The 21,434-nt window shown below is 46.1% G+C and overlaps 3 protein-coding genes across 9 annotated transcripts in view; 2 read left to right on the top strand and 1 right to left on the bottom strand.

The window, feature by feature from the left end:
• The first annotated feature begins 1,990 nt into the window (after nt 1–1,990).
• brd3b (bromodomain containing 3b) lies at nt 1,991–16,963 on the top strand. 6 transcript variants are annotated; one of them, XM_073465979.1, is made up of 12 exons: nt 1,991–2,074; nt 6,154–6,480; nt 7,114–7,225; nt 7,327–7,464; nt 8,202–8,310; nt 9,694–9,863; nt 10,582–10,977; nt 11,625–11,753; nt 11,857–12,063; nt 12,259–12,491; nt 12,587–12,885; nt 13,416–16,963. In XM_073465979.1, exons 2-12 carry the CDS (start codon nt 6,389–6,391, stop codon nt 13,532–13,534), a joined length of 2,004 nt encoding a protein of 667 aa, XP_073322080.1. In that variant the 5' UTR covers nt 1,991–2,074; nt 6,154–6,388; the 3' UTR covers nt 13,535–16,963. The 6 variants fall into 6 exon arrangements, with proteins under 6 accessions (XP_073322080.1, XP_073322079.1, XP_073322076.1 ...); XM_073465978.1 differs by having other exon boundaries at nt 8,202–8,349; nt 11,857–12,039; XM_073465975.1 differs by having other exon boundaries at nt 8,202–8,349.
• Nucleotides 16,964–18,633: 1,670 nt separating this feature from the next.
• Nucleotides 18,634–20,334, bottom strand: LOC140996272 (putative uncharacterized protein BRD3OS). Its single transcript, XM_073466618.1, has 2 exons — nt 19,939–20,334; nt 18,634–19,736 (listed from the first exon to the last, which is right to left on the bottom strand). The coding sequence occupies exon 2, from the start codon at nt 19,599–19,601 to the stop codon at nt 19,287–19,289; it is 315 nt and encodes a 104-aa protein (XP_073322719.1). The 5' UTR covers nt 19,602–19,736; nt 19,939–20,334; the 3' UTR covers nt 18,634–19,286.
• A 771-nt stretch (nt 20,335–21,105) lies between these two features.
• phf19 (PHD finger protein 19) overlaps nt 21,106–21,434 on the top strand; it is an 8,122-nt gene continuing 7,793 nt past the window's right edge. Inside the window, exon 1 of one of the 2 annotated variants that reach the window (XM_073465431.1) lies at nt 21,106–21,317. The gene's annotated coding sequence lies outside the window, so the exon portion shown is untranslated. The remainder of the gene's footprint in view (nt 21,318–21,434) is intronic. The other variant, XM_073465430.1, reaches the window with a different exon arrangement.

Genomic DNA, 21,434 nt, shown 5'->3' with positions numbered 1-21,434 from the left:
ACATGACTCATCGTCCTGAACAAACTGAGGCGGCCTGAAGCACCTGCAGCTGAATGAAGCTGTTTGAGCTGCAGGGCCAGTCCGGCAGCAGCGTGAGATCCTGGTGTTTCTGTCCCCGCGTCCTCCTGAGAAGTGCTTCAGACGCTGCTGCTCGTCCGCCGACTGCCGTCCTGAGCCTCTACAGGACGGCAGTCGGCCCTCAGACTCTGAATGAAGCTGCTTTTCTGTGTCTCAGTGAACTCAGCTGGATGAGTTGATCTCCTGATGGTGTGATCACTGATACCACTGATCCAGTTTCTGTAAAGACTTCTGCAGGTCCAGCTCTGCCCCCTCACAGACCTTTAGACATGATGTGACGCTCTCGTGCTCCCTCAACGCTCACATTAATTATCTTCACTCGTCTCAGCAGTCATCAGATTCAGGGCTGTAGTGAGGACCTGGTCCAGTTTGTCGCAGATGTCAGATCCAGTTCCGGTCCGGTGTTTTTATTTCTCTATTCTTTTGTTCTCTTCCCATTTTAGAACCTTTTCTCCGGACAGAGCCCGAAATGTTCAAACCAAAACTTTAAACCTTCGTCAGTCGTGTGCTGGTGCTGGTTCTGGTGCTGGTGCTGGTGCTGGTGCTGGGGCTGGGGCTGGGGCTGGTTCTGGTTCTGGTTCTGGTGCTGGGGCTGGGGCTGGCCCTGGTTCTGGGGCTGGGGCTGGTGCTGGTGCTGGTGCTGGGGCTGGGGCTGGGGCTGGTTCTGGTTCTGGTTCTGGTGCTGGGGCTGGGGCTGGCCCTGGTTCTGGGGCTGGGGCTGGTGCTGGTGCTGGTTCTGGGGCTGGGGCTGGGGCTGGGGCTGGTTCTGGTTCTGGTTCTGGTGCTGGGGCTGGGGCTGGTGCTGGGGCTGGTGCTGGTGCTGGTGCTGGGGCTGGGGCTGGTGTTGGGGCTGGTTCTGGGGCTGGGGCTGGGGCTGGTGCTGGTGCTGGGGCTGGTGTTGGGGCTGGTTCTGGTGCTGGTGCTGGTGCTGGTGCTGGCCCTGGTTCTGGTGCTGGGGCTGGCGCTGGTGCTGGCCCTGGTTCTGGTGCTGGGGCTGGGGCTGGGGCTGGGGCTGGTGCTGGTTCTGGGGCTGGTGGTGGTGCTGGTGCTGGTGCTGGTTCTGGGGCTGGTTCTGGGGCTGGTGCTGGTTCTGGTTCTGGGGCTGGTGCTGGTTCTGGGGCTGGTGCTGGGGCTGGTTCTGGGGCTGGTTCTGGTGCTGGGGCTGGCGCTGGTGCTGGGGCTGGGGCTGGGGCTGGTGCTGGGGCTGGTGCTGGTGCTGGTGCTGGTTCTGGGGCTGGTGCTGGGGCTGGTTGGCTGTCAGGCCTCAGCTACAGTGTGTTCAACATTAGTGTCAGTAGGTTATAGTTCAATAAAGGTTCAGTACAAATAAGAAACAAATGACAAAAATCTGTTGTGTTGTGCTGATTTATTGTGTTTAGTGTGTTTGTGTGTCTGAAAAATCTAAATAAAATATTTAGAAACTGACAATAATCGTGTTAAAAAGAGCCTCAGCCTTCTGTAACATAAAATCGATCTGTTGATTATTGAAGTGTGTGTGTGTGTTCATACAAGCAGCTTTAAACACTCTGACGTCATCAATATAATCATATAAAGATCAGTTATTAGTTTAAATCAATAAATCCGTCAACAGTCTCACCTGCAGGGCAGAGCGGGCCTCAGCCTCTCTGCCGCCGCTCTGCATGCTGGGAAACGGAGTTCAAGTGACGGCGCAATTAAACCGCACCAGCCAATCACAGCAGCCAGTCGTGCGCCTCAGCCAATCACAGCGCTTCAACTAACTCACCGACCAATCGCAGCGCTTCACATCCACCAGCAACGAATCGTCGCCCTGCCACCACCTGACAGCCAATCACAGCGCTTCATCCAACCGAGCACCCAATCCGTTCACAACAACATCCATGATGCTGCTCTGCACTGCGCCTGCGCACAGGGTAGACAGCTGATAACTCATCTATTATGCTACTTCGCTAAATAAAAATCTGGGTGAAAACTGCGCTGAGGCCGCCGCTGGACCGCCGGAGGACCGAGACTCAAAGTAAACAGCTCAGTGTGGCGGGGCGCGGCGGGTTAGCGGGGCCGGAGCGGCGCGTGTCCGCCGGACTGCAGAATGTGTCGGTGTGCTGCCGCTCGGCGCCTTCAGACAAAGCTCAGCTAACAGGCTAACGGCTTATTAGCTAGCCAAACACCGAGCGGTAACATCTGCAAAGATTGGATTTGCAACCGCGTTAATCTGATCGATGTGCGTCTCATACGCGAACAAATGTCAAGATAACGCACCGATCACGCGCTCAGACCCCCGCACCGCCGCGAGAATCTATATTAATGACATTTTACGTATTCGGTAAGTAGCCTAGCTCCGTTAGCTAGCGAGCTAGCTCATATTTTGCCTTGGCTTGCCCGCCATCTTTTTAAAGCGAGATAAATGGGATGTTTCGTTAGCCTGAAAACATCCACACCGGAGCAGCCAGCTCGGTTCGCGCGGGCTCTGGGCTCTGATCTGCCGGTAAGGAAGCAGCCGGGTGTGCGCGGCTGTGGATGGCGGTGCTGTTCACTGGATTTGTGGAGTTTGTTGGTCGCAGCGGTGTGTGTTAGCAGTTAGCTCGCTCGTTAGCCGCTGAACCGCAGGAGCATGCAGGCAGCAGAGCGCCGGACTCCAACATCTGTTGATCCGTGCAGGAGCTGCCGGTGGTCCGGACTGTGAGAGCAGGTTTAAGGTTATCTGGTCCTGGTCCTGGTCCTGGTCCTGGTCCTGGTCCTGGAGCTGGACTGTTTCCTCTGATCCACCACTTTACCTGCAGTTTAATGTCCCTGCTGCTGCAGGACTTTGTAACAGGACAGCTCGTCAGGTTCTGGTGGTTCGGAGACATTTTTAGTCTGGAAGAAGTTGTTTTGTGGTGAAATGCATCAGTAGACACACAGTGGAGATCACAGTGGACCTGGTACCGATGGGCCAGTATGATCTGAGCATGTCAGGTTGTTGACAGGTGATCGCAGGTCAAACTCCAGTCTGCAGTTAGAAGCGAGACTTCATGAACCTGCCTGAAGTTTCTTACACACCGTCAGACAGCAGCTCTGTGTTGTTGCTGGGATTAATGATGCAGAACTGATTATTGATCCATCTGTCAGCTGATCCGCACAATTTGTCATTTTTCTTGCACAAACACCAGAAAGTCAGAGCTGGAGCTGCTCATGTTCGTCATATGTGAACTGTAATTTGACAGTTGTTGGGTTTGGACCGATGATGTTCTGAAGAGGTCACTGAGGGTTGATTAAGTGTGATTTGTATTATTTTGACAACAACGATGATGATCGTCAGCAGGTTCCTGGTGTCACTGGATCAGTCGCACTCATTCACAGTGAGCTTGTCTGATTTATGAGCTCCTGATGTTTCCGATGATCTTTATAAACCTGTCAGATCACCTCGTCTTTGATTAGTTACAAATGTAATGTCACAGATTTTCATAATCAGTTTAATTGTTTGTGTCATTTTTAAGAGACGTGATTAAATCCATCAGTTCCAGTTTCACAAAAGTGAGAATTTGCTGTGAAAGATGATCAAAGAATTAATATCTCTAAATGATCAGTCAAGAAAAGAATCTAAACGTTAAGTGATTGTTTGATTGATCCTTAAGAGAACGTCTCAGTAAAATATTTAAGTACAGATTCAAAGCAGAGTGTTGAAGATTTTATTTTATTGTGTTTAACAGTCTGACAGTGATGATGTCACTGCTGTGTAGAGCGACAGGTCACCTGTGTGAGACTGAACACCTGAACCAACATCAGACTGGACCTGAACACACCTGCGTTATTACCGTGAACACAGATACACTTTAAATACTTGAATGTTTAATGTGATTAAGTGAAGTTGAGACTTTTTTATAACCTGGTTCTTGTGTTAGTTTTATATTTATTAATCTGTTAATGACAAAGTAACACAAACTGTTTCCTAGAAGGGCCGTAACGATCATTTTCATGATCAGTCGGGCTGACGATTATTTTCAAGATCTACTGAATAATAGTTTTTATCTGTAAAATGTCAAAAAAGGTGAAAATATCTCATCGCAGTTTCCCAAAACTCAAAGTGAAGTCTTCGAATGTCTCCAGAACCCAAAGACTCTTCATTCCTGTCAGAACTGAGAAGGAAAAGCAGCAAATTGTCACATTTAAGAAGCTGGAGCCAGATAATGTCTGAAAAACATGACACACGTTTGATCAATCATGTCAAAATAATAGTTTTGAATTTGACATGGTTTTTCTCAGGTGACTACTTGATGAATCCGTGAAGCTTTTTTCTCTATAAGTCAGTTAAGATGATTAGAGTTGAGCTCTGAGGTTCAGACAGACCTGATCCATCAGTCTGATAAATACTGTTACTGTGGTTACTCAGGTAATTGATTACACCCACACAGACCGACACACATCCTTTACTGTCACCTCTTACAGTGAGTTAATAATATATGAAATTAATACAAATGTTTTTTCCTGACGGAGAGAAGATTAAAATAATATCTGGTGGTCCATCAGTGACATCAGCTCAGGTGTTAACTCCAGAGGTCACAGACAAACAGCTGATCTTTAACATATATAGCTCTAATATAAAATATTCAAATGAAACCTGATTGACACACCAGAGGAGAGAATAAAATCCGCTCTTTGATTTTATATCACGGTTTTAGCACATCAGTAATGTATCTGTAAAATCCATTGATAAAGGTTTTATGGCTCAGACGATTGGACGAGAATGTTTGTGTTAGTTTGAGCAAATGTAAAAGTTCAGAGTGAAGAAAGCTCAGCTGGATGTACAACACGAGCACGAAACAGGCCAAGATACAAGTGAATATCAGTTTATATATGAACCAGCAGTACATCATCTGTAAATTCAGTTAAGAAATGATTTAAAATAATCAAACTGAACGATTTGTATTACTGATTATAAATGTAGAATGCTGATTGTTTGTTTTAGTGAATTATTCCTTTAATATGAAGCGATGTTACAATAAGACGAGTGAATTAAAGACGTGAACACTGAAGTATAGGTGAATATTTGTAAGAAGAGTTGCGGCGACCTGATAATTATCACACTGTTCGTCTTGAACTCTGATGTTTTCATCTGTTTGTTTAAATATCAAGTTTCTGTCGAGCGTCCTGTCAGACAGAATATTTAGTGAGATAATAATAAAATGTTTGTTTATCCAAAAAATGTATTCCGTAAAGGTTCATCGTTGGTAATGATAGTAGTAATAATGTGTAATACCATGAAACTGTAAACGGTTATCATGTCCTGTTAATATTAAAATAAACTATCATTTTTATTTCATCGATTGAAAACCAAACTGACGCGGTGAAGCTGTTCATGTTTCTGTCCTGAAATAACTTTAGTTCTGGTTATTTAAATAAAGTTTATTAGTGTAAAACGTTGTGCGTCACTGAGCAGCAGCGTGTGTGTGTGCGTGCACGTGCGGCTGCTGAAGCTCCTTATTTGACATGTTGTGCTGTTTGTTCAGCAGCGTCGAGGGTTAACATGCCGTCTCTGACAGTATTTAAACTATCTAACGTGTCACAGAGTTTAAGGAGCCGTTAGCTGTTTATTTTTCTGTTTGTCCATAAATTGTCACGTCTTTGGATTTTTCAGTTTTGTATCTGTTGGTCTGTTGATGGTGAACGCTGCTGTGCCTCTTCCTGTTTGTTCAGGAGAAAACTGGATCTTTTATTTGAATCGGAATCGATAAATGTTTTATCGCCAGTTGAACGGGTAGATTAAAATACTTTTGTGTATCTTTAAGTCAGCTTGTAAGAAGACCGACACACATCCTTTTCTGTCACCTCTTACAGTGAGTTAATAATACATGAAATTAATACAAACGTTTTTTCCTGAAGGAGAGAAGATTAAATAAAATAGAGAACCAGTTAAAGCTTAATTACTGTCAGATTCATCGATGACACGAGGATGAAGTTCTCTCTACCTTTTCTGTGTGTGACTTCATTTCTTCAGGATTCAGTAGCTGAGAGAGAAACTGAACCTTTGACACTTTAAACTTTTTTGAAAATAAGTTTTCGTTGATTGTTAGCAGCAGAGAGCTAACCATGCTAACAAAGTGTCTCTCCTCCTCTCAGGTCGTGCGATGGGAGTTTGTCTCCTCGGGGGAAACATCGAGCTGAAGAATCGACACCAACAACACCTGAACTGATCACACACTAACACACACCTGTGTGCCGCACACACACACACACACACACACACACACACACACACACACACACACCCTCAGACCACAGAGGGAGTTGTTTTTTCACCTTCAGGTCAGACACTGCCGTCCCACGGTGCATTGCTGCGTCACCGTCGTCCACCATGTCGGACGCCCCCGAGGCTGCGCCCCCCAGCCCCCCCACCCTCACCAACCCGCCCCCACCTGAGGTCACCAACCCCACCAAACCTGGCAGGTAGGAATCACCTGGACAAACCTGATCACTGATCAGATCCTCCCAGGTTGTGATGTCATCACGTGATGCACTTCATTAGGAATTTGATTTGTTGGTGCGTTCAAGGACAGCGGCAGAGATTAGCTTTGATAGCTGTCATCAAGCACACTGAAATTTCATGAAGTTTTTTATTTTTGTGTTGCTAACATGCTAACGGCAAGTTCTGTCTGAAGTCTGTGCTTGAGTTTAAAGGCTGGATCAATACTGACTCAGCCAGCTGATCCACTGGGTCTGTACTTCCTCTGATGGTGGAGTAGATGAAGACATGCTAACAGCTTCCTGTTAGCAGAGTCAGCGTTAGCACGTAAAATAGTAGTTACTGAAATTAACTCCAGTTCTGTGAGTGCCTAGTCAGCTCTTTACCTGCACGTTTCTTTTGATATGGTGAAACATTTAACTCGGTAATGGTGGTACCACAAAACCCACATCAAGCCAGAACGAGACACCAGTGACGGTGAGTCTGCTCCCAGATGAACCACGACGATTTGTTCTCTACAGAAGAGACGTGTCTCAGCTCATCCACAGAGTTTACAGCAGGAAGTGAAGTCAGCCCGTGTGCAGCTCTGTCATGTTTGTTGTGTTTGTGTCCGTCAGGAAGACGAACCAGCTGCAGTACATGCAGAACGTTGTGGTGAAGACTCTGTGGAAGCATCAGTTCGCCTGGCCCTTCTACCAGCCTGTGGACGCCATCAAGCTCTGCCTCGCCGTAAGTCACAACACAGACCGTCCTACCACAAATATTTCACGCACGTTTCACTTTCTTTAGAGGTCCAAAAAGTCTAGATCTAACCACGTCCTCGTCTCCAGGACTACCACAAAGTGATCAAGAACCCGATGGACATGGGAACCATCAAGAAACGCCTGGAGAACAATTACTACTGGAGCGCCAGTGAGGCCATGCAGGACTTCAACACCATGTTCACCAACTGTTACATCTACAACAAGGTACTTATACACAACACGGGTACTAATACATCTACAACCAGGTACTTATACACAACACGGGTACTAATACATCTACAACAAGGTGCTTATACACAACACGGGTACTAATACATCTACAACCAGGTACTTATACACAACACGGGTACTAACACATCTACAACAAGGTACTTATACACAACACGGGTACTAATACATCTACAACAAGGTACTTATACACAACATGGGTACTAATACATCTACAACAAGGTACTTATACACAACACGGGTACTAACACATCTACAACAAGGTACTTATACACAACACGGGTACTAATACATCTACAACAAGGTACTTATACACAACATGGGTACTAATACATCTACAACAAGGTACTTATACACAACACGGGTACTAACACATCTACAACAAGGTACTTATACACAACACGGGTACTAATACATCTACAACAAGGTACTTATACACAGTACTGCAGTTTGTGTGTATTTTTATTTGAAAGTACTGCAGTATGTGTGTATTTTTATTTGAAAGTACTGCAGTATGTGTGTAGTACCTGTCCTGTTCACCCTGCCTGTGATTGGAGGTCAGCTCAGGTGACGTCTCGGTGTAACATGGAGAAGAAGAAGGTGTCATGGCTGCTGCTACATGTGTCTGTAGAGTCATCACAGATGTTGACCGTGCTGTAGTAACACTGTGTGTGTGTGTGTCTGTGTGTGTGTGTCTGCGTGTGTGTCTTCAGCCCACAGATGACATCGTCCTCATGGCTCAGGCTTTAGAGAAAATCTTCCTGCAGAAAGTCGCTCAGATGCCTCAAGAGGAAGTCGCTCTGCTGCCGCCGGCGCCCAAAGGCAAGAAACAGAGCAAGCAGCCCGCCGCCGCCACTACAGGTACTACAGTACTGATACTACAGTACAGGTACTACAGTACAGGTACTACAGTACTGATACTACAGTACAGGTACTACAGTACAGGTACTACAGTACTGATACTACAGTACAGGTACTACAGTACTGATACTACAGTACAGGTACTACAGTACAGGTACTACAGTACTGATACTACAGTACAGGTACTACAGTACTGATACTACAGTACAGGTACTACAGTACAGGTACTACAGTACTGATACTACAGTACAGGTACTACAGTACTGATACTACAGTACAGGTACTACAGTACTGATACTACAGTACTGATACTACAGTACAGGTACTACAGTACTGATACTACAGTACAGGTACTACAGTACTGATACTACAGTACTGATACTACAGTACAGATACTACAGTACTGATACTACAGTACAGGTACTACAGTACAGGTACTACAGTACTGATACTACAGTACTGATACTACAGTACAGGTACTACAGTACTGATACTACAGTACAGGTACTACAGTACTGATACTACAGTACTGATACTACAGTACAGGTACTACAGTACAGGTACTACAGTACTGATACTACAGTACAGGTACTACAGTACAGGTACTACAGTACTGATTCTACAGTACAGGTACTACAGTACTGATACTACAGTACTGGTACTACAGTACAGGTACTACAGTACTGGTACTACAGTACAGGTACTACAGTACTGGTGCTACAGTACAGGTACTACAGTACAGGTGCTACAGTACTGATTCTACAGTAGTGGTGCTACAGTACTGGTACTACAGTACAGGTACTACAGTACTGGTACTACAGTACAGGTACTACAGTACAGGTACTACAGTACAGGTACTACAGTACAGGTGCTACAGTACAGGTACTACAGTACTGGTGCTACAGTACTGGTACTACAGGTGCTACAGTACTGGTACTACAGGTGCTACAGTACTGGTACTACAGGTACTACAGTATCAGTACTGATACTACAGGTACTACAGTATCAGTACTGATACTGCAGGTACTGCAGTACTGATGCTACAGTACTGATACTGCAGGTACTACAGTACTGATACTGCAGGTACTACAGTACTGATACTACTGATACTACAGTACTAGTACTATATTTGCAGGTACTACTGCAGTACTTAAACTGTTGTATCAGTAAAAATGTGTATAAAATTTATTTATTTATTTGATATCACTGCAGTTATTTTTATACATAAGGTTTTACCATGTAGTACTACAACAGTACTACACTCAGTATTGGTTATTGCAGTACTTTCATATACTTTGTGTACAGTATAGTACTGCAGTACTAACAGTACTGTCTCTCTCTTAGTGAGTCAGCAGGCGGAGTCTTCAGCCTCCCCTCCCCCCTCCTACCCCTCCCCCTCCCCCTCCCAGACACCTGTCATCTCGACCACGCCCACACCGGTCCAGACCACGCCCCCTGTCTCTGCCCCGCAGCCCCCGGCAACCATGATGCCGTCTGCACAGCCCGTCGTCAAGGTAACAGCTTCACATGACCCTTATAGAACAGGAAACACCTGTCTGTCTTTGTACCTGTCTCTCTGCCCTTTATCTACCTGTCTGTCTCTGGCCCTGTGTCTGTCTCTCTGTGCACCTGTCTTCTTAACATCTACCTGTCTCCCTCTGCCCGTCCCTTCCTGTCTCCCTCTGCCCGTCCCTTCCTGTCTCCCTCTGCCCGTCCCTTCCTGTCTCCCTCTGCCCGTCACTACCTGTCTCCCTCTGCCCGTCCCTTCCTGTCTCCCTCTGCCCGTCACTACCTGTCTCCTTCTACCTGTCTCCCTCTGCCCGTCCCTTCCTGTCTCCCTCTGCCCGTCTCTACCTGTCTCCCTCTACCCGTCCCTACCTGTCTCCCTCTGCCCGTCTCTACCTGTCATCCTCTGCTCGTCTCTACCTGTCTCCCTCTGCCCGTCTCTACCTGTCTCCACCTGTTTGTCTCTACCTGTCTCCCTCTGCCCATCTCTACCTGTCTCCACCTGTTTGTCTCCACCTGTCTCCCTCTGCCCGTCTCTACCTGTCTCCACCTGTCTGTCTCTACCTGTCTCCACGTGTTTGTCTCTACCTGTCTCTCTCTACCTGTGTCTTTCTACTCTTTTGCGTCTGCATGTCTTGCTTTATCTGTATCTTTTTACCTGTGTTTGTGTCCACCTATCTACCTCTCTCTCACCTGTCTGTCCTCACACCTGTCTTTCTCCAACAGAAGAAAGGTGTGAAGAGGAAAGCCGACACCACCACTCCAACCACGTCGGCCATCTCTGCCGGTCGCGCCGACTCTCCGTCCGCTCAGGACACCAAACCACCCAAACTGGGCTCGTCCCGCCGCGAGGCAGCCGCCCGCCCTGCCAAGACCCGCAGGGAGACAGGCGAGGAGGTGGCTGCGGGCGAGGTGGGAGCCGGTGGAGGCGGGGCCGGGGGGAGGAAGGGCGGTAAGCTGGGCGAGCAGATGAAACACTGCGACGCCATCTTGAAGGAGATGCTCTCGAAGAAACACGCCGCCTACGCCTGGCCCTTCTACAAGCCAGTCGACGCCGAGGCTCTGGAGCTGCACGACTACCATGACATCATCAAACACCCCATGGACCTCAGCACCGTCCGGGTAATACACAATGACATCATCACACTGCCATGACATCACAGTATCAAACGGGTCAGTCAGGAGATGAGCTGAGTTAATATCTGAGGCAGACAGACGACCAACAGTTGATCTGTGAGTCGGCGGTCAGATCCAAGTTAAAACCGCCGACAGGAAGTGTGACATCACAGCTTTGAACCGTCAGACTGTCGAGCTCAAAGCTTTTATTCTGCTCGATGCAAAACTATATCGGATCAGACCGGACCTGAAAATCAAGAAGTAGATCCAAACTGTCTGATCCATCAGAATCATCAGCCTCCAATCAATAATCGGTTCCTTCTCTGGCTGGCACGTTCAGTCATTTCAGACTGCGTACAAGCAAATCGCAGGTGAATCGCAGGTGAATCGCAGGTGAAACGCAGGTGAATCGCAGGTGAATCACAGGTGAATCGCAGGTGAAACGCAGGTGAAACGCAGGTGAAACGCAGGTGAAACGCAGGTGAATCGCAGGTGAAACGCAGGTGAATCGCAGGTGAAACGCAGGTGAATCGCAGGTGAATCGCAGGTGAAACGCAGGTGAAACGCAGGTGAATCGCAGGTGAATCGCAGGTGCTCAGATGAGTGTTGAGCAGTGAACTGACTCTTGGTCTCATGTTGAATCTCTCCGACAGAAAAAGATGGATAAAGGAGAATACAACGATCCTCAGAGCTTTGCCACTGACGTCAGGTTAATGTTCTCCAACTGCTACAAGTACAATCCTCCAGACCACGAGGTGGTGGCCATGGCCCGCAAGCTGCAGGTACGTAACACCTGGAGAACCTCCGGTCCTCTGAGAACCTTCGCCTCATCAGGCTCTGTCGTCAGTAATCTGTCAATAAATCAATACATCGACCTCTCCGCAGGACGTGTTCGAGATGCGTTTCGCTAAGATCCCTGATGAGGGCCTGGAGGCGTCAGTCCCATCTACAACACCATTGGTCAGTAAAAGCACCGCCTCCTCTGACAGCAGCAACAACTCCTCCTCCGACGAATCGTCCGACTCAGAGGAGGAGCGAGCCACGCGATTGGCTGAGCTACAGGAGCAGGTTGGTGCTGCCGACCAATCACAGGTCAAGAACATCCTCGTTTTCTTCTTTTTAACATCATTGTAGATTTAATGAACGTTTGATTTTCTATTAAGGGGTTTTCTAAATAATCATCTTCATATTATCATGTGATTGTAGTTGTGTAGACCATCAGCAGCTAAAGGCGCTCCAGGTATTGATCAGAAGTTGTAGGTATTGATTATCAGTGTATTCCACCAGTTGAAGGCGGTGCACGAGCAGCTGGCCGTCCTGTCCCAGGCTCCCGTCAGCAAGCCAAAGAAGAAGAAAGAGAAGAAAGACAAGGAGAAGAAGAAAGACAAGGACAAAGATAAAGGGAACAAGGGCAAGATGGAGGAAGAGAAGAAGCCCAAGGCGGCCGCTCAGCAGCCCAAACCAACCAATCAGAAGAAGGCGCCGGCCAGGAAAGCCAACAGCACAGTGACCGCCACCAGGTACCATCCAATCGGCTCCCAGTTCTTTCAAAGTGTTTTAAAGAGTTGACATTCTCAGAAAGCTCTGACCAATCAGAGCGGTTCTGTGTTTCCAGGCAACCGAAGAAAGGCAGTAAGGCGTCCGGCGGTGGCTCAGCCAACGGCGACGACGGCGAGGAGTCGTCCCTGCCCATGTCGTACGACGAGAAGCGGCAGCTGAGTCTGGATATCAACCGGCTGCCGGGGGAGAAGCTGGGCCGCGTCGTCCACATCATCCAGTCCAGAGAGCCGTCGCTGAGGGACTCGAACCCCGACGAGATCGAGATCGACTTCGAGACCCTCAAACCCTCCACGCTCCGAGAGCTGGAGCGCTACGTCAAGTCCTGCCTGCAGAAGAAGCAGAGGAAGCTACTGCGTGAGTATATATACTGCTGTCTGTACACTGGGTACTACAGTGCAGTACTGTAATACTCAGTATATATACTGCTGTCTGTACACTGGGTACTACAGTGCAGCACTGTAATACTCAGTATATATACTGCTGTCTGTACACTGGGTACTACAGTGCAGTACTGTAATACTCAGTATATATGCTGCTGTCTGTACACTGGGTACTACAGTGCAGCACTGTAATACTCAGTATATATACTGCTGTCTGTACACTGGGTACTACAGTGCAGCACTGTAATACTCAGTATATATACTGCTGTCTGTACACTGGGTACTACAGTGCAGTACTGTAATACTCAGTATATATACTGCTGTCTGTACACTGGGTACTACAGTACTACTACAGTATTACTACAGTATTGCTATACAAATGCTGGCTGGTGTAAAAAGAGGGACCTGACTCAATGAGTCTGATTATTAACATCATCTCTCTCTACCTGTCTTTCTCTCTCTCTACCTGTCTGTCTCTCTCTCTACCTGTCTGTCTCTCTCCAGAGAAAGCAGCAGGGGGCGGGGCCTCGGGAGGCGGGGCTAGTCGTTTGAGTGGCAGCTCTTCTTCCTCCTCTGATGACAGCTCCTCAACAGGAACCTCCTCTTCCTCCGACACAGACTGAACACACACACACACACACGTTACTGAACACACACACACATGCATACAGAGGTTTATCCACTCTACACACACAGGTACACACAGATGAACACACACATCATGTAAACTTCCATCCTGAACAAACACACACACACAAAAGACAGAGATACACACTCTGAACTTCTTACAACACACACACACACATACAGTATATATAAACACACACACACACACACACACACACACACACACACACACACACACGCCCAGACTTGGAGACTGTATGTAAATAGGCTGACCTGTTTTTTAGCTCCTAGTGTCGTTTTTTTTTTTTTTTTTTTTTTTCTTCTTCCTGGAGGAACGCAAACAGACCGAAGAAGAAGAAAACAACAAGAGAAGAAGAAGGGAGTGAGACAGGCAGCCTGTCTGTCTGACTGGGAGTTGTGTTGATCTTCTCTGAACACTCGAGCGTGGAGGCTTTCTTCTTCTTCTGCTTCTTCTTCTTCTTCTTCCTGTTTTTGGACGGCCGGCTGTGACCCCTGACCTCTGCAAACATTCCAGAAGCATCAATAGAGCATCATGGAGGAGGAGGAGGAGGAGGAGGAGGAGGAGGAGGAGGAGATCTCAGGGGGTTTACTCCATCAACGTCTCAGAAATTAATGGAAGATTCCTCAGATTTGTTTAAAGGTGGCGACGCCTGTGAGACAAAGTTCAGAGCTTCAGGAGCCAATCAGGTTCTTCGTTCAGAGTTAAATTCTGATTCAGTGGATGTGTTTGACTTCAGACTGGAGATGATGCAGCTCAGATCAGATAAACGAGCTGACGGTGACGTGAAACGTCCTGCAGACAAAACCAATTTGTTTCTTACGAGACGTCATGTGATCAGAGACGGACCAGATGTGAACCTGATTCAAACAGTCCTCGTCTTCATTAGTGATTGTCTTCAGTCACAGTCAGACCTCCATCTTGTCTTGTGTCCGGCTTCAGTCTGTGGAGGAGAGTTTAAAACATTTAGAAATATCTTCTGTGTTTCAGCGAAATCATCTGAAGTTAGCATGCTAACCAACTAGCCCCAGCCAGTGGCCCAAAGCTCATGTGTTTGCAATTTAAACACAGCTTGCTGCACGGCTAACTGAGCTAACAAGCTAATAGTGGCTACAGTTGTGGATGAATAAACAGACTACAGTTAGCAGCAGTTAGCGGTCACTCTGCTGATGTGCTGCCTCTGTTTGTTGGGGATATAATCCTCGTATCGTCGGTGACGTCTCTACAGACGCTTTTTGTTTTTTAATATAAAAAGTCAAATCTCGGATTCATTTTCTAAAATGAAGGAAATCTGTGCAGTTGTTGGATTAACCCCTCTGAGAGTCAACTGTCTCCTCTGCTGGTCCTGCAACAAACCCACAACCTACTGTCTGTCCCCGGGGTCAACAGTGACGGAGGGGGGTGGGGTCACCAGGCTCAGACCCCGCCCCCTCAGCAGAGAGACAAACTTTTTTTTTTTTTAACACTACATTTCCTTTATTTTTCTGTTTTTGATTTTCAGGTTGTGTGCTGAACTCGTTTGTGTCTTATAAGGTTCTCTATATGAAATGTCTTTGTACCGCTGCCCCCCCCCTCCATATACTGTACCAGCCCCAGCTCACCTGTCACTTCCTGTCAGAGGTCAGACTGCTCCAGGTGTGAGGAAGAGTCCTGATTGGGCGTCAGGTCTTTTAGAGTTTATTTTAGAATCAATGGTTTCAAACTTCAAACAACAAAAGTAGAAAAATAAAATCTTCTGCTGAAAAACTCGAAGCTTGAAAAAAAGGTTTCCCAGAATAAAAACAAGCTGCGACAGTCAGAAACAAACATGGCCGTCACAGATTCTGTCAGCTGTTTATTATTGGTTGTTTAAAATGTCAGAAATCAAACCAGAGTCTGGTTGGCACGCAGCGACGTCACACTTTGTTTTATTCTCTGATCAGAAGATTAAATAATTTTATTTCTCAACAGGAAGTCACGACTGAACCTGATCAGAGCTTTTTAAAATCTTTTTAATAAAGTCTGATCTGATTGGCTGTTGTGGTGACATCATAGCCTCGTGTTCACCTGATTGGTGGGTTGGTGTTGAGCTGGAGTCTCTCAGGAAGCTTCCTTACGTTTGGGACGCAGCGCTCAGGTGAAGGTCGGACTGCTTCTTCTGGGTTTGACCTTTGACCTCTATCAGATGTAACCTGACGATCCCTCAGGTGTCGCAGTCTGTCTCCAGGTGGATGAAACAGACCGAACACCACGCTGTGCTCTGATTGGTCGGGTGGAGGCTGTGATGCTGGAAAACAACATTTTACTTGGGACAGGAGTTTCCAGTTTTCCGATGTGATTTGAACACATCAGTCAGAGGGTCGGAGGTCTGTTTGTTTTTCTGACCTCTGATGTCACTGCTGATCAGATCAATCAATCAATCAGACGAATCATGTGACATCTCAAACACACCTGTCTGTCTGTCGACCTGTCTGTCTGTAGTGTGTTGATGTTCTCTTCGTGTGTGACCTTTGACCTCTGCGTACAGACAGGATCTGGACTCCATGATTCTCGTATGTTGGAGTTTTCCACCCTGAGTTCTGTCTCTCAGGCTCTCGTCTGTGATTGGTTGAACCTTCAGTGGTGTGTAAGCTAAAAGCTTCTGATTGGAGTTAAAGATGTTTGATCCTGGTTGTCTGACGATGTGTTCAGGCTCAGCAGGAGGACAGAGAACTCGATCATGTAGAAACTGATTGATAATTGGTTTGATGGGAATCGATCAATGATTTAAATTTTCTGTAAAAACTCGACTTTTCTTTCCGTTTCATCTCGTTTCAAACTGAATCTGTGGGACAAAAGGAAAATCACATTTCTGAAGCTTTCCACTCCGTTGTCATGGAGACGGTTCAGTTGTTGTCACACGGTTTAAATCCAGCGGGTGAATTCATTAGTGCTTTTTAATCTCGTCAGACTGAAGAGACATTTTATTTGGGACATTTAACAGACTAATCAATAACTGATCTATAATCAATCAGGACAGAGACGTGTCCTCCCGGTGTGACAGACAGACAGACAGACAGTCAGTCGGATAGCTCGTTGCCACAGTAACCCTCCTCTGTTTGTTTTTAGTTGATGGTCGAGCTTTGATGCTAATAGTTAATTTTTGTATTTTAATAAGAAAAAGGAAAAAAGTGATTTTATGTATTTGCATGCACTCCGGCCGTACGTTCTTTCTTCCGTATGTTTGAGCACTGTATAGTAGCTGTATAGTAGCTGTCTGAGCTTTAGATCGACTCCACTCGATAGAGTAGAGACACCGAGAGAGAGACAGAGACAGAGAGGACGAACCGACGACAAACCAACAAGTGAATTATTTGATGTAATTACTGATATGGGATCCTTATTTTCTGAGTTCCTTTGTTTTCATAAATAAACACATAAACTGAAACGACGACTCGACTCTTTTTTTTAATCTCACACGTTTCTGTCGGTCAGATCTCTGGATGAAGCAGAACTCGTGTTTCTGTCCACACCGTCAATATCTGCCCCATAATGGAAAATGTACCTTATTAGTTATCAGCAGATAATAAAATTATAGTCAATTATACAAAGTCAAACTGCGTTAGTTGACTTTACAAGTTGTTTGTGAGCAGAACACAATAAACAGAGAAGAAGAAGGCTGATGATGTCAGCTGCTCACTGTCTGATTGGTTACATGACCTATAGTTATCAGGTAAATGTAGCGGAGAGGAAGCAGAACATGGAAATACTCAGTAAAATGAAAACTGTACTTAAGAACAGTACTTCAGTAAATTGTATTCGGGTTTATTTCTTCGCTGGTTGTTCAAAATTTTGACACAGATTTTAATTTATGCTATAAATGAATATTGATCCCACATATCAGGTTTCAGTTTCTAATAATCAGTATCGTCCCTGAAGAAGTCATCAGTCGAGTCCGAATCAAGTCGCATCAAAGAAAAGTTTCAGCCAAACCTCAAATAAAAACCTTAAACATGATGGAAATAAAGAGTTTCTGGTTCTGTGTCAATATGAGAACGTCTCACAGATGAAGCTTCATCTACTTCAGTCTGTCTGCTGCGCTCAGATCAGCTCAGATCAGATCAGCTCAGATCAGATCAGCTCAGCTCAGATCAGCAGAACTTAAAGGAGCTCTGTGGTTCTGAAGAAGAAACTCAGAGTTTATACATTTACAATATTAATGAGGTAATAATACAAACTCAGAAATAAGTGAATAAACCAGCTGTTCTCAGAGGAAAATAAGGTCCCAGAACACTGTTTGAGGCTAGAAAAAGGTGGCAGGGTCCGCCACATATGAACAAAGTAAAACAGTATAAACTGTGTTGTCCTTTAAGGTCAGTTTGTTTATTCAGTCATGAAAACAAAGAGTTTGTTTATTTAGTTATTTGATCTTTCTCTGCTCATTAACATTTATTCATTAAAACTACAGACTGCTCCTTTAACTGGGGACTTGTAGGGTCAGTTTTAGCTTGGACTTCCTGTTTGTACGTGTCTTGACTCGGGACATGTCGGTCCTGACTCAGACCTGGATCCAGCCTTTTATTCTTCCTCCACAAGCATAAAAACTTTTACTGTTGCAGTAAAAACAGAATCTGAGTCAACATGGAACAAATCAGGATCCCTTTACAGCTCCTACATTTCCCATGATGCCCAGTTTACTAAAGTGATGTGTATTATTGTCACTCGTTTCCTCAGATACAGGAAACAGGCGTGTTGTCCATGTTGCTCCCACATGAACACCGAACACTAAAGACCGACTTCCTAAATCGGGAAATGGGACCGAGGTGCACCTGAACGCAGCATCAGAGCCCACACTGTTCTGAGGCTGCTGCAGTGCATTCTGGTCTCTGTAGTCCTCCTGTACAAACTGCTGTGTTTCTTCTTCAATGGTGGATTTCTGTGTGTGGTTGTTTCTGGAGAAAAGTCCTCAGACACCAAAACCAGCAGATCCTGAACTTTCTGCTGATCTTTTACTACATTTTAATAAATCAAACACCAAACGGACCTCATTCAAACCACAGAAGAAGAAGCGCACCAGACTGCTGAGAGAAAGCAGAAGATTTAAAGCTCCCAGACTGCTGAAGGTCAGACACACGTGTTTTTTATAGAGTGTGTGCTGTAGATAGAAATACTGTGGAGGACACGAGACGTACACAAGCTGTGTGCCTGCTCAGGCCTGTGTGAACCGACCAATCAGAGCAGAATGGGCCATTTAGGAGGCGGGCCTTAAAGAGATGGGAGCTAAAAGAAAGGGTTCAGACGGGCTGAATAGAGGAGCTGCAGCCGCAGAGAAGAGACAAATCTTGTGTTTGAACATTAAAGCATGTAAACATTTTATCTCATCACCCAAAATTAAAATACTGACAGTTGAAGAGCAAAATATGAAACCTTTAAAAACCAAAACCAGGTCGGGAGAGTTTGAACAGAACAATTATGACTCATTCAGAACATGTTCTAGTCTTCGGTCTCCTCGTTAACATTGACTCCAGTCTGAAGGTTCAGTCCAGTTTGATTCAAAGAGCTCAGGTTCACGGGACACCTCTGAGACAAACAGCTCAACTTTCCAAGAAGAGCCGCTGTATTTAATCCAGATGTTCCAGAGGATCAATGATGTCATTCTTCTTTGGGACGGATCCTGAACAGACCAACCTGCGAACCGAAGACTGAACAGAAACGTTGAATCCTCTCAGACGTCTCCAGAGTTCAGTCTGAATCACAGCATCTGTTCCGGTCTACATGACGCTGCAGATCCTGGACCGTCCGTCTGTGTCCTCCAGGCCCTTCTTGTCCCGGACCAGGACGGCCTGGTTCCCAAAGCTGCTGTACCAGGCCGACTGGCTCCGGTTCAGGTAGGTGGAGGGCGGAGCCGCCTGCAGGTCCTGCTGCTGCTGCTGCCAGATCAGCAGGGACGTGTCGCGGTACCGCAGCCTCGCAAAGGCCTCCGACAGGGCCTTCTCTGCCAGGGGGGGGCGACCAGGACCAGGAGGACCAGGAGGACCAGGAGGACCAGCAGCCTCCTCTACAGCAGGTGGATCACAGTCCGACATGTCACTCCAGAAACAAGTGAAAGGTCCAGAAGCAGACTGGCCCGGCTCGCTGTGGACCACCTCAGGTCCAGGTCCATCTCAGTCATGTTCAAACACCTGCATAGTCCAACTGGTCATCTGGTCCTCGAACAGAACCTGATGGAACAAAACCAGGTCAGTTTGAACTGGATCCAGACGTCATGAAGTGATAAAGATCATTCTGTCTTCCTGATGTTCAGTTTAACAGCTGATTTATTATTAATCATCATTATTAATATTCAACGTGTCACCATGACTCCCGTTCACCCGTTAAACCCGGGTTAATCCCGCGCTGCTGTATGAATGTGTTCAGACTCACTCTGTGTTAAACTTCAGTTCCTGTTCTTCATCAGGCTGCTGCCCTCCTCCTCCTCCTCCTCATGTCCCTGCCGGCTCCCGTACTTTCACCTCATATTACACTGATTTATTCTGTCGGTTCCCGCCGTTGAAAGCTGCCGGAGGAGCTAACGGCTGTTAGCCTTCAGCTAACCGCTCACACTGCTGACCACTGCTGTTTTCAGGGTTTTACGGCTAATCCTGCTGCTAGTTTAGCTCTGTTAGCTCCCAAGATGAATACGTAATCCTGATGACGTCACTACATCAACCTATTAAAACGTCAAAGCATAACCAATGACGTCACATCTTTCCGTTTATTTTCTATGACAGTTTAGCTGCCAGGAGCATCGTTAGCATGCCGCTGATGTGGGGAAGCTAACGCTGCTGCCGCATCCAATAGCAACGGTGTGTCTTCAAACCGGTCCGGGTAGGAACAAACGACACAGTAACAAATGTTCCCCTGGGGTCCGCGCAGGTGTCTTTCTGTATTTGATGGTGATTTATTATATTGATGACTGAGTCCTGCTTAACCCCTTTTATCACACAAGTAAAAATTAATCTGTCGTTGAAATATATAATTTCAATAAAGACATTTAAAATGAATGAGCATTCATCATATTTGGGTCATTAATACCAACTTCCCCAGAAGCAGTGCCGAGATGAGACATACATTTTTAAGTTGCATTTTTTCGAAATATTTTTGTGTGAAAAATCGCTGAATGAGCTACACCTCCGCGGTACTGCTATGTGAAAGAAATTGACAAATACCATTGAAAGGAAACAGTATCCTGTTTGGTTGTTTTTGTCCATAGAAGACCCCGTAGTTCAGTCCAAAATCTACATTCTCAAGAATGATGAGGAATGATTATGATTTTTTATGTACATATATATTTTTTATGTCTATTATATATATATATATATATATATATATATATATATATATATATATATATATATATATATATATATATATAATAGAAGTGTTTCTGGGAGACAGTTTCGTGGCTAAAAAAGGAGAAAAAGTGAATGGAGTTCTGCACGAACAGATGATTCGAAGCCCTGCAATACTTCCTGGTGGGGACGTGATGACGTTGATTATGACGGGCGTGATGATGACGCTTATGTAAATGATGGAAAACCTCCTCCTTTGATTCGCGGGAAAACTGAAAAAATGGCGACGGTCGAAGTTTGAAGTTTAGCGCCACGAAAACTGAGACAGAGACAGAGAGCGAAGACACGGAGACAACGACTGTCTGTCTGTCTGTCTGTCTGTCTGTCTGTCGGTGTAACACCTGTCTGTGTGTGTGTCTGTGTGTGTGTGTGTGGCGGGAGGACAGGTGGAGACGGACCGGATCACAGAAGGTAAGGTTCGCTGTTTTGTGCGTGGAGCCGCTGTTTGGGTCAGTGGTGTCGGTGTGCGGACGGGCTGGTCCCGGTCACTGCCCGTTAAACTGCAGCTGACCGTTACCGGCAGGCTGA

Source organism: Pagrus major, chromosome 5, assembly GCF_040436345.1.
Source record: "Pagrus major chromosome 5, Pma_NU_1.0".
NCBI classification, from domain to species: Eukaryota; Metazoa; Chordata; class Actinopteri; order Spariformes; family Sparidae; genus Pagrus; species Pagrus major.
The sequence above is the reverse complement of the archived record's forward strand: the minus strand, read 5'-3'. Positions and strand labels throughout refer to the sequence as shown.

Bases quoted from the DNA above. Each gene is read 5' to 3' on its own strand.
- brd3b (XM_073465975.1), top strand. From the start codon at position 6,389: ATGTCGGACGCCCCCGAGGCTGCGCCCCCCAGCCCCCCCACCCTCACC. The intron at 6,481-7,113 runs GTAGGAATCACC...TGTGTCCGTCAG, and splicing joins AACCCCACCAAACCTGGCAG to GAAGACGAACCAGCTGCAGT. The intron at 12,886-13,415 runs GTGAGTATATAT...GTCTCTCTCCAG, and splicing joins GAAGCAGAGGAAGCTACTGC to AGAAAGCAGCAGGGGGCGGG.
- LOC140996272 (XM_073466618.1), bottom strand. From the start codon at position 19,601: ATGTCGGACTGTGATCCACCTGCTGTAGAGGAGGCTGCTGGTCCTCCT.